The sequence below is a fragment of the Zerene cesonia genome, chromosome 4, assembly GCF_012273895.1.
Source record: "Zerene cesonia ecotype Mississippi chromosome 4, Zerene_cesonia_1.1, whole genome shotgun sequence".
NCBI lineage: Eukaryota > Metazoa > Arthropoda > Insecta > Lepidoptera > Pieridae > Zerene > Zerene cesonia.
In genome coordinates, this window is record NC_052105.1 from 1667516 (window position 1) to 1686372 (window position 18857).

Genomic DNA, 18857 nt, shown 5'->3' on the forward strand with positions numbered 1-18857 from the left:
TCGGTGACAGTAAAATCCTACTAATATTATAAATGCGAAAGTTTGTAAGGAAGTGTGTGTGTTTGTTACTCTTTCACGCAAAAACTACTGAACCGATTGCGTTGAAATTTGGTACGTAGATAGCTGGAATAACATATAGGTAACTTTTTATCCCGATATTCGTACGGGATACGGACTTACACGGGTGAAACCGCGGGGCGCAGCTAGTTATATCATAAGTTAATCTTATTATCTTTATTATGATTGCCAAGTTTAAAATAGTTGTAGTTGTAGTGTATAGAGTATACACATTGGAACAATTTTAAAGTATAAGAGAAAGGGAGACTATATTTTAGTTGATTCCAGATTTTAGTCCAATGTTGTCTGGGGGCGTCATTAAAGAATTTTGTTTCAATGGCTTAGCATAGGCATATGAATGATTCATGAGTTAATCCGATGGTTAGTGAAATACATATAAACTAAATATTAATTTATCATTCATATAAACATGCTTCGATTCTTAACGTTGTTCTCTAACGTAATAATATTAAAGATATTATTAAATCTTTTGCGCATACACATTTAAAAGTGTTTACTTTCGTATTTATAATATCAGTAAAGGTTTTTATAGTTGGTATTATTTATATTTAATAAGAATTAAGAGTGTATATCAGTGGTATGTGTTACTATATGTTTATTATGTGTAAATTGTACGTTTATTTCTATCTTCGTCTTGTAATTTGGCGTAACCGATGTTGAAGATTCTTAAATACAACTCAATCAAGATATTTATAAAACCACGTTCTCCTGAGGTCTCTAATCTTAATAGTAAATAGTTGTATCTATCCTTATTTGATTGTTCCTATCAGAAGCGTCACGTTAATACAAATTTCAGCCAGTAACAATGTCAAACGCCACAATTACGTTAATGGCTGTGTTAATACTTTAGTGACCTTAGAGCTGCCACATCACAAATTAATACAATTAGTGGCACTTAATTAGAGCGATCGTATATTTACACAAAACAGTTACATATCCCCAATCAAGTAATCAAGCCGTACTACTAATTACATCAAAATTCAAAGTTGGTTCTAGGTTTGAGCAAACTGAATCAAATGACGGCGTCAAATCGCTAGCTTGCTTGGATAGTGTTTTGGAAATTAGTGATTGAGTATTTCATACGATTTGCTATGACGGTGATGATTATACGATTTTGAACGAGGCAACAAAATGGTATCAATAATAATAAGTTATTTAATTATTCAGAGAAAATAGACCCATTTCAGAAGCATTGCTAGGTAATAGTATCATGTAGCATTGAGGAAAATTTTAAGTCTCGAAGAGTTAGTGCGTTTCTATGTCTTGATGAATGATTATATTTGTATATTTGATACATTATTTTATCTGAGTTTCATCATAAGACTGTGATGCTTTTAAATAATTCAATTTGTGTTTATATATCAATGGTTATATAATTACTCGAGGACTTGATAATTTTGTTTTTATTCAACTAAAATTCGAAAATAAGCTAATTAACCGGATCTTTCTTATAACAATTTCATCGTAATAATACCATCTAATTTAAATGAATTGAAAACTTTAAGTTATCATTCGATAATTAGTTCCTAGTTCTCTTTTAAACTTTCCCACATTGTCTGTATTAATATGTAAAATACGGTGAACGATATGAAATGATTCACCAATTTATACAGAATGGGAACCTAAATTCAAAAAGTTACAGTTAATCAAAATATTACCACACTTAAACGATATCAAAACGATTTTAAACAGAACACATCAAGCTTTCGAAAATGTGTAAATTTCTCCCTCACAAATTTTAACTAATCAACGTCACTTACAAATTTACCATCACATCAAACTCCATACATACTTAACTAGAACGTAATAAAGTATGATTAACCCCGCGAAATTCGTTATAACTTTCGTTGGCAAATATGCATTCTATTAGGAACCTCGCATATTCCTCGACGAAATTATTTCAATTGTTCTCCGGTGAAACTTGAATGAGCAAAATTATAGTCTTAATCGGAGTCCCTAAAGCAATTTACTTTCGATCTCACAAACGGTGGGGTAAATGAGCGCGCTGCTGTTAAATTTTAATAATATAAAAATTTTCACTTGCTGTTATCGTTGAGGCGTAGATAACTTGTCGGAGTATTATTTTAACACACGGGGTGGAGTGGAGATCGGAGTGAAAGGGGTAAAAAAGTTGTCTTCTTTTTAGAAACTCCTGACTGACTTTGATGACTCTATAATGTATGTGTTGGTTCATTAAAGAATCTTTATTCTTTAATGAGTGTAGAAAGGACTCACAAAATTATTCTGTTTTTGCTTTGACAAGTATAATACACACTTTAATTATTGCTTTATTTATTAAAGGTTGTTGTAGAATTCAGGGCAAGGATTTGTTATTAAAATACATATAGCATGTTTGAGTAATATGTTTGCATGCTACAGTAAATTTTAAAATACGGTATCAGGGAGCATTTGTAGGATAAGTTTTCCCCAAACAACACCTACTAGAAGTTACTAAAATATCCCGAAATCTTATAAAAAATTAATGAGGTGCTAGAAATTTCGCTCACTTAGTTTTATGATAAATTTCATGTATGTTTTAATTAAATCTAATGAAGAAAAATTGACAATCACCATTGACATCAGTGGGTGGTGATGACGTCTGAAAAAAGCTAATATAAAAGGTGTCAGAATTGTAATGTCTTGCCTGAGAAAGTATAATCTAGATTTTAGGACTGTAATAAAGGGCTTGTGACGAAACGAGATTTTAATATTTCATTTTGAGCTTCAAAATGTCCCAATTTTTGTATAAAACGAATAAAGCTATATTGGAATGTTTGATCTTTCATTCCTTGCAAATAATATTATATCTACATAACATGCTATTATTCGCCCGCGGCATTGCCCACGTAATCAAAGAAGACTTCTCGTCTCTCGAAGACTCGGCCAAAGGTCTCGGCCTTTTATCCGCATAGTTCCCGTTTTCGGGGGTTTTACTGGATAAAAACTAACCCATGTCCTTTCTCGGGTCAGGTACAGCGGTTTAGAAGTGAAGAAGCGACAGACAGACAGAGTAAATTTCGCATGTATTATATTTTAGTATGCTATTCAAATTCCCACGTAACGTGATAGGCTCATATATTACCGTTCTTAATGAATGAATGAATGACAATTAAATTGAATAAAGTTCAATATATGATCGTATAAATTATATATTATTTTTCTTACTTATATCATGTATGCGAAGGTTATTGTTGTATTCAGGTGTAATTAAAATAATTTTATATGATTTCTTGTGTCCGGACATAGTTAGGAAGCTAGAGTGTTATATTATAGTCCATTTTTTACCACGGTGAAACATCTTCAGATTTTGTTTGACTACGCGGCCGATGTCGGGTGAAAAGCTAGTACATTACATACTCAAACCGCTCACACCTCCTTGGGCGTTCCAAATATTCCTTCATACACTTGCGATGGAATTTCATTATCAACTGAAATTAATTGAAAAAGTTTCGTGCCCCAAAATGTTTGTTACGTACTGAATTGTTAAGCAGCTGTCAAACAGATATCTGACGTGTTATGATAATGTCTTCGACGAACGGAAGTGAATTGTAACACACGGGAATAGATGCCATATTTATGTGAATAATTTCAAGTGTTATATGATATCTAGTGAGAATATTCTAAAGTAAATATTGATTGTTCTAGAAAGTGTCTGTCATTGTACACGACCTTAGAACTTGATACAGAGGGCTTTATTTGAAGTTATATTATATAGACATAAAATTTTATGAACATTAAAATAAGTTTATTATGAACATCCTATTCTTTAGCAGTTTTTACATTTGTGTTATTTTCTTAATCAGTCGGTTATTTCTTTGTTAAATATATTTATTTTACTTAATGTACGCAATGCATAAATTTATTTCGTGCCTTTCACTTTGAAGAAGCATGCTAATAATATTATGATGTGAGCTGTAAGAGCTGGAGGCCCGTTTTTCATTTCCTTCCCCTTGCCAGTCCATTCTTATACTCCCATGGTCAATCCCATGGTCAATCCCATAATAATCCCTTATCCCTTAAAAGCGGATAACACATGCGAAAAGATTTTACTTCTAAAAATCCTGCTATCCTATCCTACTAATATTATAAATGCGAAAGTTTGTAAGGATGTGTGTGCGTTTGTTGCTCTTTCACGCAAAAACTGCTGAACCGATTGCAATGATATTTTGTACGTAGATAGCAGAACAACTGAAATAACAGATAAGCAACTTTTTATACCGATATTCCTACGGGATACGGGCTTACGCGAGTGAAACTGCGGGGCGCAGCTAGTGTGCGATAATCGTCAACTATCATGTGAATTACCACTTCAGTTACCAGTTCTCACATAAAAATCTATAATGGTAGTAAGAATAAGCATGTACTTTTCATTAAAATATAAAGCGTACCTTGATAAAAGAATAGTCGTATTTATTCGATACACCAACTCAACCGCCCGAACACTGATACATCAACACAGATAAAATATAAATCTAAAAGGCACACAAAACCGGAATAAAACTTACAAAACCCACGACCTATATCCGCCGTGAATGTGAAATTTCGAGTGATTTTTTTCGAAACGCCGACTGACATTTTGAAACGAACTAAATCCGTAGACGACTCCCTTGGGAGGGTGGTTACTCTCAACTAGATTGGGTAGCATTATGCCCTGGGGTACCTACCAGATGAGTCTAACTTGGTAAATTTTACGAATATTCCATGTAATAAAATATAATGTTGAATATAATTCAGGGTAACGCAGAAACCGTAGCGTTCCACACACCTCAATTGAATAAAGGTTTTAACGTAACATATTGAAATTAAGAATCGTATTAAAATTTGAAAAGTTTAACTCGCTAAAGTATTCGTTATACGTGAATATTGTTTCCCAGTCATATTATGGAATGCGTTAAGCTTTACGTACCTTTAAATCTTGCATAAGATACCCACGGCACCCGGGGAAGGAGCCGTGGGCTATGTCGGATTCCTACCGACTAAAACCCCACTGTGTTCCGACGCGCTGCTTTAGACGGGACTGCGGGAACACATTGTACTCTACCGCGTGTCCCGCCTAGCAGTTGCCCGTTTCCGGGCCCTCCGCTTGGTTGACCACCCCGAGGCGACGTAAGCTAGAACACAAGCTTACGCCGCCCGCTCGCCAACGATGGATTGTTCCCCGCTCCACCATAGGCGTTCCCCAAACCCCCGGCCCCTACACCGTCCGACCGGAGGGCGCACGCCGAAAGGCCATCTTAATGTGTGATACACGTGGGGGGCCCTCCGGCGCACTTTTATAGAGGTTTCCCTCGCAGCCCCCACCTCACAACATGGAGGTGGCGGCCCTCGGTCCGGCCCCCTGGACCGGATTACGAGTTGGCAGACGGCCGTCGGAGGACAGCCGTCGCCCCACGCCCACCTGCAAGGACTCACCGCACGTCACCAATGCGACGCGTCGGGATCCCGCCAAACTGTGCTGGTAGTAAGACTACCAGCAAACACATCGCACGCGGCCTCTGGCCGCCATCCTCCGCCGCACAAGTGCGGCACCCTGCCAGTCAGGCGGATTGAGTCAAACTAGACCCAATCAACCTCCAGCCCCATTGTTGCCCAGCGGAAACCGCCAGGCCGCGACCACTGGCCGCCATCCCTCGCCGCATTTCAACGGCACCAGAGCCAAACCTGGCCCCTCGGGGGATCCTAGCTAGCCAGCCAGCCAGCTAGCCAGCCTTACAGGCAGTTAGGCAGCCAGCCGGGTAACCAGCCGGTTCCAGGCAGCCGGCCAGCCGGCATTACAGCCAGCCAGCCAACCGGTGGGACAGCCGGTTGCAGTCAGGCTGCCAGCCGGTACACCATCCAGCCAGCGAGCCTACCGGATTACCAGCCGGTTCCAGCCAGGCAGCCAGCCAGCCTTCAGGCCAGCCAGCCAACCAGCCAGCCACCTATAAGGACCCCTGGCCGTCGAGTCGGTCGAGTCTCTCAGACCACTGACCGGCCGTCCAGCCCCTCCGCGTCCAATTAGCTTCACTCAGAGTGCCAGAATGCAATCTGAGCTACTGAGCCCCCCCGCCACGACAAGGCTTGGAACCGATGGGGGGGAAACTTTACGTACCTACTACATTTATATTTTTATTTGTATCGTTGATGAAGAAATATCTTTAAATATTTTGAAGCTAAAATCAACAACAAATTAAGCGTTGTATAAACAAAGAAATACAACTATTCGATCTTAAAATGTCATAAATTCATATAGTAATCTTTCAACGCTCAGTCATACCACTTGTTGGCCATATAATAGCAAATACAAACATAATGCAATGAACGTGTACAAAGCTATACATGACAAGCTAAATCTACGAGAATTTAAGCACGCTATCCGTTGAGCTCCGACACTTACATATCACTGTAATGTGAACGATATTATGTAACAAAGCCTTCCAGTGCGTCTGTTTGTCTGTTCGCAATATACTCAAAAACAAATGATACTCTAACGAAAGCGTGGTTCTCAAGGAAGGTTAGGTTATTGAGTATATATTAATAGCTTCATGGGTCAACTGACTCATGGCATATAAAGCTGAGCCTGGACCTTTTCACAGCCATAACACATCACAGTAACTTAGTTTTTATTTTATTTCTTTTCTTTTTATGTTTTTTTTTTTTTCTTATTTCCTGTTTTATGCTCAGTGTTTTGTCTTTTTTTTGTTAAATGTGTGTGTTTGATTGTGAATAAATGTATGTCTATGTCTATGTCTATGTCTATGTCTATATGATTTGTTGAGTTTTTTAGATACGCGAACGAAGCGGCGTGTAGAAGGCTAGTTTGTTATACATGACATTGTGTTTGTTGGTGGTTATAGATTTTCGTTTTTAATGTTGAAATAAAAGTTAGTCAGTACAAATTAAGGTATAATATAATTTTTGTAAATCACACTAATATTTTAAATGTGACAGTGTGTTTATGTGGAAGTTTATCCGGTAACATATCTATCGCTGTAATTACTGAACGAGTTTTGATGAAATTTATTATACAGACAGGGTATGAGCTGACTTGCATGATAGGGTACTTTTCATCTCGAAAAAATTTTCTCGAAATATAATTGTCCAGTTATCTTAGGGTCTTAGTAAGAGTTTTTCGTCTTAAAACAATACTGATTCCAGTGTGGGATAGTAATAAATAATAAAATAAATTTATTTCTCAACCATACAATAAACACATACAAACAAAAAGTTGGTCCCGTACTATATAAAATTCTGTATTACAGGATTGTAATAGCGCTAGACTATCCATTTAGCATAGCTCTGTTTCCACTGCATTATTTTCATTTCTCCTGTAAGACGACGCAGCATCCCTTGTCGTTTACATCGTAAGTTTCTGGGAGTTTTTGTTTTAAAATAGATAATGGTCACAGTTCACACTCTTGATCGAGAACCTCGTTTGAGAACTACACTACACGCAAAATGTACAAGCATTCTCCATTTTCGACTGGGCTATTTCAATCGCGAACTTCATATAGCCGCTGGACCGCACTATATCGAATCCGTCCTTTTCCCGACATGTCATTCAAAGCGTAATTGAGAACCTTTGTGGCGCAAGTGATATTCACTTTTATGGCTATTTAATCATAGGATGCAAAGTTCCTTTTTTGATGACGGACTTCAATATCAAATTCTTTGGTTTCGTACTGCTTTAACTATAATTTTGAGCAGGATTTTTTAAGCCGAGACTTGAGTCGCTGAAATATGAGTGGTTTTCTTGCGTCTATTCAAAAATAAATGAATATAAATATTATCACAATTGGTTTAGTCACTTTTATGAATTTCATTTATTTACTCGCGTAATAGAATTCATAGATGCAATACCATTCTAATCGCGTTCAAAATTTTTATAACTATAGAATCTGTAAAATTTAAAATTAAAATATAATTTATCATGACCAAAATATATCACTACCACTATCTTTTTCAATTATAATAACATTAAGAAACAGTAAAAAACTATTAAGATATCTATAACGTTTGATTGAAGAAAATAACAAAAACAAAAATGTGTCTGTTTGACTGTTTGTTTGTACACGCTAATCACCGGATCTACTAGATGGATTTGAATGAAAGTTTTTTATAATATAGTTATTATGTCCGGGCAATATTTAGGCTATAATTTATTTAGGAAAAATGAACACCTGAAGTCATACTGATTATTTTCTGAAGCATTTTTTGTCGTCTTATTGTTATCAAGATCTGGAACAATAGATGTTGTTATCAACGATATCTGCGGAAATTAGGAAAGAAAATTATTATATCTAGTCCTTTAACCTAAATTTATCCAAAGCTTCCACTTTATCCAAAGTTCACGCGAACGAAGTCGCGGGCATCAGCTAGTTCAATAATTTAAAATGTTGGTTTTTAACTATAGTCAGATTACCGCCGAAAATTACCATCATCATCATTTTCGCAGGATCATACGGGCGATTGACCGCAACTTATCTCTGGCAATCATTCTGCTCTCGACGCGTCACTCGACCTACGTCACGTGGAACGCTGAAACGTTCCATTTTTAATTTGTTTTTCTTTCATGTATATTTTGTGGCTAGATACTGCGAATTTGGTTACTGTGTAAGATACGTATTGTTTTATCTAAAAAGGCTAAATAATTGCTCCGTGATTCTGAAAACAATTCAATTATATTTTTTGCGACAAATTAATAGCATTTTTTGATAAAATAAATTATTTCGCTCACGTTTATAGGTGCCAGTAGAAAAGTTTTCAATAGAACTGGCAGCAAAAAGAGCGCCAAGAAAACTGACAAAACATTCGAATTTCAAACGGGAACGCAAACACATACGGGCATTTGACCAGCCTCAGCAATCTGCCGCTGACGTGTCATTCGACCTGTGTAATGGATGCGGACCCTTTGTAACGTGACTCTGAAAATTTTGTAATACCTGCCTGTGAAACAAGGCTGTGGTGGTACCGTTATGTAAGCATTGTATGTGCAGTGTATAAAAATTATTAAGACTAGGAATTTACTGAAAACAGGTTCAGTTAATAACCTCGTAGTTAATTAAATGTACCTATTTATTAAGCTCTTTGACGTTGACTGAATTCGAAGCAAAAAAATGAAATAAACGGTTGCTAAGCAAATAAAATAAATATTCATTTAAAGAAAACGTCTTAGAAGAAAGCAATTGTGGAAATTAATGTACAATATGATACTAAAACTCAGAAAATATTTAATTTATTGAATGCCTACGGTTAACAACTGGAATGATTATTAATTATTAGATACTAGCATTCCGCCCGCGGCTTTGCTCGCGTAGTCACGGATAGATTCGGGAGGTTACCGACAAAGTTTCCGTTCCCGTTAGATTTCCGGGATAAAAACTATCCTATGTCCTTTCTCGGGTCTAAAACTATCTCTGTACCAAATTTCAACCTAATCTGTTTAGCCATTCTTGAGTTATAAATAGTGTAACTAACACGACTTTCTTTTATATATATAGATTGTTATTATTTAGTTTCAGGAATCTAATAGGTATAACAAAACAATATGTATATCGCTTTAAATAACGTAAAAAAAAAATTGATGTTCGAACTCTGTCACGTGAATGTTATGCAAATGAATGCTAACACTACATTCGACGTTTATTTATTTTAAATTTAAAATTCGAACTTTTTCAATGAGCACAGAATCACCATTTTGTTCAATAAAAAAGCAAACGTTGACAAAATAACAGCTATTTTGATTCACATCTGAATTTAGAGTTGACTTCAGATTTTATTTTAAAATAGTACCAAAACTTTGACGATTCCATAAATTTGCTTATATCTGCTTATTGCATAAAAGTGATCGCGGTTGGTAGTCCATAATATAATCGTGAATTTGGATAAATAAGGGCTGGGTAATCGAGTTTCTACTGTCCTGTACTCATGTGGCCCGTTTCCTTACTTTACCCAGTCCATACCTTCGTTCCAGTCATCAATCCTTTCCTTATCTCTTGCTGCTAATATTATAAATGCGAAAGTTTGTAAGGATGTGTGTGTGTTTGTTGCTCTTTCACACAAAAACTACTGAACCGATTGCAATGAAATCTGGTACGTAGATAGTCGGAGAACTGGAGTAACATGTAGGCAACTTTTTATCGCAATATTCCTTAGGGATACGGACTTAGCGGGTGAAACCGCGGGTCAAATGGTCATCGGTGGTGATCGCTTACCATCAGCCGAACCACCAGCTCAGTTGCCCGCTACGACACAAAAAATATATATGTTATATGTCCTTCCTCCCCTCCGTTCAGCGTGAGTCTGATACGGGGTTGTAAAATAAATTATTTATTTTTGTCTTATTCTTTTAATTTTTTTATTTAGAATGCCCATAGAATGCCCATCATAAGCGACACAATGATGATTTTCTCTTCTGTAATAAGAAAGATATGGGACTAAACTAACAAAATAACCAAACTAACTCCTGTAATTACTCCGAAACTATGATATTCGAGCAATAAGTGGTTTCAGTGTTCAGAGGATAAATAAATTTCGTACCAAAATGACGTTTAATTAAAACGAAGCCAGTCACGGTGATATATAGCGCTCCACGTCACTCGCAGGGTGTTGAAAGGTTATAAACGAATTAATATTATGACGTATTAATATTATTACCTCGGGTTTTTGGAGAACGTTCTCGAATGATTTATGATCTAGCTGATAAGTGCGGACAAACCGGAGGCAGAGAAACTTTTATGTGTGTTAACTTCTTAACTCTGCTAACAATACTCCATTTTTCTTCTCCTCTTTATGATATTAAATTATTTATCTTTTTCTTTTTTTTTATGTCTATCTATACATATTATATTCTCGTGTCTTATTTTACCAATTACACGTAGAATAGCTGGTATCAGCCTTATTCACCACACTTAGAGTTAAATAAAACAAATAGGTACACGAAAAGTCAAATCCTCATTCGTCCGCTGAGCATGTCCCAAATTCCCATTTTGCACGAAACAGTATGAATACAGAATCAGTTTTCATAGTAAATAGCTTAAACATTAAGTATAAGTTGGACTCAAGATAACCACGACAGTGTAACTGCGACGCTGTTTTAACAAAGATTTATAGTCTGCAACATCTTGACGTTCTCACAGATTTGCTGGGATGAAATTAGTTCTTGAGAAGCAGTTTATCGTGGATATAAAATATGAATGATAAATCACTTCGCGTTACAATGAGGTTTTGGTTTGTCTTGCTTCTGCATAAGCTTAAACGATTGCTGACGTGTATTGTAATAAATAATAGTTTAAAAAAACTAAAAAACACGCTTTTTATAGAAAACCGAACTAAAAAATAGAAAATAAATTAAAATGAATTTAAATTAAGAAAATAGTGTTAAAAATTTCAATGAATATAAATTAATAATAGTGTGAGTAAAAAAAAAAAATATTTTATTTAAAAAAAAGCGTGGGGTGCATGGTGTCAATAGTTATAGATATTTTATTGACACATATGAGTAGAGTGATTATGATTTCGATAATATCTTAAGAAGCACCACAGCAAATTAATTATTTTCATTAATCACGAATCATTAAATTGATTTTATTAAGCCAAATCGTTTCAATAGTAATGTCTCTTTATTTCTCCTGCATCTAAATCGATGACTCCAAGATAGTGCTCTTAAAGCACTAAAGGAATTTATTTAAAAGCCAATAAGACATTATCTATCAAAATTGGTCTTTAACTGGTGATTCCAGTTAACAAAAGCTATTTCGCTATAAAATACCTAAAAGCTTAGCCGCAGAATCGAATGCAATTCTGAGTTCACTTCAATTTATTACATTCTTACGCTCACTGGCTACAAAGGATCCTTAAATAGAACATTTTTAGTAACCTTTTATGTTCTTTGATGCTAAACCTTCACAAAAATTTAAAAATTGAATTCCATTTTCAAATGTTTACAAATTAATATAGACAATCAAATACATTCTCAAAAATTCTCTACAGTTCCTCTGGTAAAAGAGAATTGAAAAATAATATGTTAAAGATTCAATTAAAGTAAAGAAAAATCTCAGCGAAAAACGCATTGGAATTTTAGAATCCTATTTCCACACTACTAGCGTTTAAGAATGTTCTTATGCATACATTCTTATACAGATATCCCCCATGTCTGTACGAAAGAAGCCTCATGCGATGCGAAGCATTCTATTTTCAATGTTTGAGAATTCTCTTGATATCCAGATTATATATTAGATTGCATTTACATAGATAGATAGATTTATCAGAGCACCAAAACCAATTGTCACCCTCTTAGACTTGTTGGACTTTATCAGCCTCAAATACACAAATAAAAAGTATGTTAAGGATTTATTTGCTTGAGAGATACAATATTTATTTAAGTAACATAGTGTTTTATATTTATATTGAAATGTCAAGGATGCATCTAATTATGGCGTTTAAATATTATAAAGTATAAGAGAAAATCTCTGGTAACAATTGAAACGCCAAAACAATTTCAATCAAGAACTTTTTTATACTGGCATCTCAAACGTTTGTTTTTAAAAAGAATTCCATTCCATTTTCAATTCAGCGTCGGTTCAACGAGCTGTGTAGGTCGGTATGACGTCATCCCGGGCTTCCGGTGTCGACAGGGATCGCGTCAGCTGATTTCCGGTCTCCATCATCTGCTACAGACACCCTTTGCATACAAGCGCTAAGACTTGCTTTAGTTTATGTATGGATAAACTAAATTAGCATAACTTATCATTGGAAACTATTTTTTTTTATTTTAGCTATAGGAACTTAATGTGTTTTAAATAACTTAATTAGCTAAACTAAACCACTGTATTAAGTCATAGGTATGTTATACACATACATATTTAAAAAAAAAGCAGTGATGGCTCAGTGGTGAGGACCACAGACTTCGAGATCGATAAGACGGGGTTCAAGACCACGCGAGCGTGCACGAAATAAACTGAGTTTTCAATTTATCTGTAGATGTGGATAACATCACCATTGCTCAAAACGGTGAAGGAAAACATCGTGAAGAATGGCAATGCATGTCCGAGAATTTAAAAGTTCGACGACATGTGACATCTGCCAACCCGCACTTGGCCAGCATGGTGGATTATGGCCTAAACGCTCATAGGAGGCCTGCCCTGCCAAAATAGAGAAACGAAACTCCGGTAATTGCCTGACTCGCACTTATTTGAAAAGCTTCGCAATGACACGTCGCGTAAACGCGTTCCTATGTATTTACGTGGTGCACATATTACACGGCAACGGTAAAAGACAACAAAAACGTATTATTTCATTCCATAATACATTATTTTTTGTATGAATGAGATGGAATATGTATTATTCTTGAGAGTGATAGGTAAGAGTGCGACAATAATTTATCTATACTCATCTCTGTCTAACGACAGATATATCCTATTCTATGTCTCTTTCTTAGTGCAAACTGTCTTCAATTAAATATCATGAATATAGTAGTGCTTTTACACCTTAGAATACAATACTGTTTACGTATAATTTGTGGTTAATTTTACATTGTTTACAAAGCATAATTTTTCATTGTATTGTTTTTCTTGTTTAAGTATAAAGTATGATGTATTTGTATAATAAACACGGAGCACAGATGAGTAATACCACACTCGAAAGCCACACAAACTGCTTCTAAATAAAGCACAAATTGTTACAAAAATTCTAAGTGGGTATCCGAAAACAATTACACTCAAATCAAGTATGAATCGGTAACCAAACATTTGTATAAAGAACCTTGTTAAACGTCGACCTCGGCTCCATCTCATTTGGTATTCATTTCAAATTTGGTAAATGTAAACTAAAATAAGCTCCCGTTTTATGCATGAGAGCAGGCATTTCGATCAATTTTCTGCTCCACACAATTTAGCGGAAGTAATATGCATATTACTAACAAGTAAACAGAATATTAAATTATCATTGCGTTTAATGCTGGCGTTCTCTGCGGGGCCAACGGAACGAAGTAATTCGCTATAGATCGAAAGTTATAGACATAGCTTAACAAATTTGCATGCTGAAGTGACCATGGATCGCTCATATGTGCCGCAGAACAGACAGTCATTGGGCCATACGTGTCGTAGAGTGGAGACCGCGGTTCTCTTTACTTGAAGAAGAAATGACATTCGTAATGCTCCCGGTCCTATTTTTCGATAAAAAGCCAACAACTGAGCTCTGTGATGTGCCATAAGCCATACCATAGGTAGATGTCCTGGAGTCCCTGAACTGTTTTTGTAGAAAAAAAAAAATCACATACAAAAGATTATTTTATAACAAATTGTTCAAAATTAATTAGAATAACAAGCGTCCTTGAATCTGTCTTCCGGCTTTCTGGCACATAAATTATTCTATATAACTCTTCTTAATGGAAAATTTTGTAGCATTTCTGTGTTTCATTCAAAGAATTTTCTAGAGCAAAACAGACAAATTCCTGTGTATCGAAATAAGCAGAGCTTAAATGTATATTAAAGATCTAGACCTAGCGTTTCGGCATTATCAAGATCACACGTTGACCACATACCATTTATGAATACGAATTGCGAAAGTAAAATATCAAAAGACTGAAGTCAGGATCGCTGGAAATCGTTTACATTATCTCAAACGATGCTGTCAAACGAAAATAAACCGTAAAACAAGCGCCGTCGAGTTCTAATTTCAAATTGAAAGTTACTTGATATTAAGCGCTCTCTGAAAAACAAATTTCTAAACCGAAACTAACCTTATTTAGTCACGAATAACGTCCATTTTTTTTTTATATATTTTAGCCCGATGAAGGGATGTTTTCCGGTATTTTTGTTAAATTATTTTTTTCTTGGAGCGTTTTTTTTCAATTAGTACTTATGTCTAGAGGGAAAATGTAATTTTAGTTGAATCTCTCGAGAATGGCAGTTTGTGAGTGAAGTATAGCTTAAATATTTTAAGAGCAAAAAATTGATGAACTCCAAGTTTAAAATTAAAAAATTCCTACCTTAATAGCGTACTCATAGATTTTATTTGAGACACTTGCGTCTAGTTCATTATAATTTTTAAATAGTAGTTATAATATTTAACATCAAGTTACATTTTCCTAACCGTTATAATCTCTTTTTATGCTTCGTTCATTCTTTATTATTTATTATAACGGTATGTGTAAATAATGAAATATTTAAATAAATTAACTTTTATTATTCAATGCAGTGTTTAGAACTACTAGACTGAAATAAATAAACAAAAGAAATAGAAAAAATAAACTCAATAAGTACACTTCAGTAAAAAAGCAATCATCCAACAGTTAATGGAGTACAGTCGCAAACACTTCATATTGACAAAAACAATATAGCGATCATGTAATTCCCGAACGAAGATATTGATTAAAAGGAAACATTTCCATTTCATTACGGAATTTAACATAATTGATTTTCGTTCATTATGTATATCAACAAATTTACCGGAGCCCAATTTGCCGAATGATTGTGTGTAAACGGATTCACTGAATATTAGTTAGCTTTATTACACTTCTTTGTTTTAATACCAGGTTTAATTTTTGGTTTTTGAATCGATTTTATATGTCATGTTTTACATTTGCTTAGTTTCAAAACATCGAGTAGAATTATAATACAAAAGTTTTTAAGGTTGATTGTTCGTGTAAAATGTTTGTATTTACACTCTTATTATCTTAGTTTTGTTATATTTGGGTAAATAAAAGATTTAGTAATTGGAAACTTTTTAACGGATTTTAAACGCGATTTATTCATTATATTATTAACCCGACGTTTCGAACACTTTACAGCGAGCGGGGTCACGGGGAGACTCCCTGTCTCATATAATGAATAAATCGTTAGCTAAGTTTTTAATTTCTAAATGTATAATACTCGCGTAAAATCAAACACAAGTAAATACTAAATAAAAGATAACAAATATTTTAATACTTTACCCACGCCTTCGTCTATGTAGCCAAAGGAAAAGATAGTCTCCGGATTTTCCCGTTTAGTTCGTGTTGCCATGGGATTTCTCAGGTCTCAAACTATCTCTGTAACAAATTTCATTTAAATCAGTTCACTTGTAATTGGTTTTACTTTTGTATTTACAATATTAATAGGAATTTCAAAACATATGTCATAGAACATGAAATCATAATCTAGCTCAATTTCTACCAGGTTGTGATAACTTAGTTAGTTTTACATATAATGAATAACTATGGGGATAAACCTTACAAATTATCCTTACAGAAGCGAAATTGTATTTTAAATTTCATGCAATCAGATCGCTTTCTCTACTTCTGATGTAATTTAATAAACATGATTTACGATCCATTCGCTTTCGCTGTACAAACTCTTGCTTAATTTTCGACAAAATTAATTTCATATTAATTTATTGGCACACGCTGTATCGTACCTACTGAGTTAATTAGCTTTATTACGATTTTAATATTGTATTTTTCGTTTGTCGTAGACGTTTGACTTATTATTTTTATAGTTGGATTACTTAGAGCCCAATATTTTAATACTAGCTGATATAAGATTACATTTAAAACGGCGATGGAAAACATCGTGAGGAAACCGGCATGTCCAAGAATCAAAAGTTCGACGACATGTGATATTTACCAACCCGAACTTGGCCAGCGTGGTGGATAATGGCCTGAACCCTCATAGGAGGCCTGTGTCCCAGTAGTGGGAATATAAAATATACGGGTTGTTGATGATGATTTTTTTTTTTTTTTTTTATGTCACAGTCGGCAATGGAGCTGGTGGGACGCCTGATGGTAAGCGCCACCACCGCCCATGAACATTTGTAGAGGCATAAGATCCATTGCAGACCTTACGCCTCTACAAATGGATTGCCGACTTTACATTGGGAAGAGAATAAGAAAGGATTTTTTGAGAGGAATAAAGGACAGGACTAGGAAGGGTTAGGAAAAGGATATGGGCCTCCGGCTCCCCCAATCACTGAACGAAACACAGCAGAATACTATTTCACGCCGGTCTTCTGTGGGGGTGTGGTACTTCCCCGGTGCGAGCTGGCCCAATTCGTGCCGAAGCGTGCTCGACTACTACATACAAATGATGATACAAGATTATAAAGTTATTATATCCGTCTTTATTTGGAGTGATTTAGAAATGTATGGCTCTAAGAAAATTGATCAAAAGTTTTACGAATATTAAACGGAGTCAACTTTGTGAGTTTTAAACGTTGGAGATTACATATATTATATTTTTGTATGTTTGTAACGTTTTGAAGCTAAAATCACTGGACCGATGTCAAAAATTGTTTCACTAATAGAAACCTGCAACTTTACTATATGTATCACTGGCAAAACCAGGGCTAACAGGTAGTAGGCTATGTTTTGAGCGGAGTCAGGACCGACTCCTAGTGTTATAAATAATTTGGCATAATTAAGCTATAATCATATCAATCAATCACAATCAACATAATAAATTAATTAAGCCTGGGAAATTCGATGTTGAAAATGTCTATGGTAGACCTAGTTTTACAGTAACAGACATTAAAAATATTTTCTTTCTTTGATTTATGATTCAGTAATGATATATGTATGTCGCGGACGTATTTTAACCAGCTCCCGTGGCCCCTTCACTCAAGTGGCTAGACGGAACACAGTGGGGTTTTGGTCGGTAAGAATCCGACATAACCTACGGCTCCATCCCCGGGGGCCGTGGGTATCTATGCAAGATTTCCCCACTATAAAAAAAAAGATATATGTATGATATATGATTTGAAATGTGATCACATTAAAAATGCGAAAGTATAAGTAAAAGTGCGGATCAGACTGACTCCCGATAGAAAGGGTCCAAATAAGGTAAAGAGTAACTGCAATCACCCATTGATCACCCATCCAATTAATGACCATAACAACAGTTGTTTAATCTAGATATTTTATTACCTGTTGCTAAAGTGGTATCAGAAATACATTTTCTTTGAAAAAGTTAAATGATGAAGTGTACGTGTGAGCAGCCGCGAACAAAGGCTAATATTTATGAAGCAAGATATTACCTATATTAGGTATATTAGATAAGATAGGGACCCCAGACTCCCAATACCGCTTTCGTTGTGTTTCAGGAGTCTATCTCAATGCAGTACATACACAAATAATAACAATAACCTCTTTGTCCCCAGGGGAGGTGTTAGCCTAAGATGGTGTTGGCGTTTGTTGTCGGCGTACTGTGCGTGTGTGGCCGCCTAAGCGTCGCGAACCCAGAAGCTAAGCGGTTGTACGACGACCTCCTGTCCAACTACAACCGGCTGATTCGGCCCGTCGGCAACAACTCAGACCGGCTCACTGTGAAGATGGGGCTGCGTCTTAGTCAGCTGATCGACGTTGTGAGTATTTCAATTGAATTAGAATCGTCAATTAGGGTAATTGAAGCAGAATATCAGAGCAGAATATTCTAATATTTAATCTCTGTAATTGCGAAACGTTTTAATAACAACAATCTAACAAATCTTCAGATATTTTATTAAAAAAAAAATTCATTAGAAGTATAAGTTTTTTAACATACCTAACTAGGTATGTTAAAAACAGTTTATTGAGAATTGTTTCCAATTACCCCTACCTACAATTACCCCGGTTGACTATAAGTAACGATAATTTTCTGATACCTCTGTGAGATGTCGTTCAAGAACTAATGTCTATTAGAATAATACCTTAGAGAAACAAACATCCACTGATGCTTTACTTATGGGGTATAAAGAGAATAGGATATAAGGCGCGTATACTCTGCACCACCTTTTACAACATGGCGGCCGGCCAAGGTTAACAACCTATACTTGAAGTTAAGTTTCTG

At 35.4% G+C, this 18857-nt stretch overlaps 1 protein-coding gene across 1 annotated transcript in view; it reads left to right on the forward strand.

Moving 5' to 3' along the window:
• LOC119839597 (acetylcholine receptor subunit alpha-like 1) overlaps positions 1-18857 on the forward strand; it is a 192919-nt gene that overhangs the window by 125194 nt on the left and 48868 nt on the right. Inside the window, exon 4 of the mRNA XM_038365977.1 lies at positions 18190-18393. Within this exon, the coding sequence (XP_038221905.1) occupies positions 18208-18393 (186 nt within the window). The 5' untranslated portion in view covers positions 18190-18207. The remainder of the gene's footprint in view (positions 1-18189; positions 18394-18857) is intronic.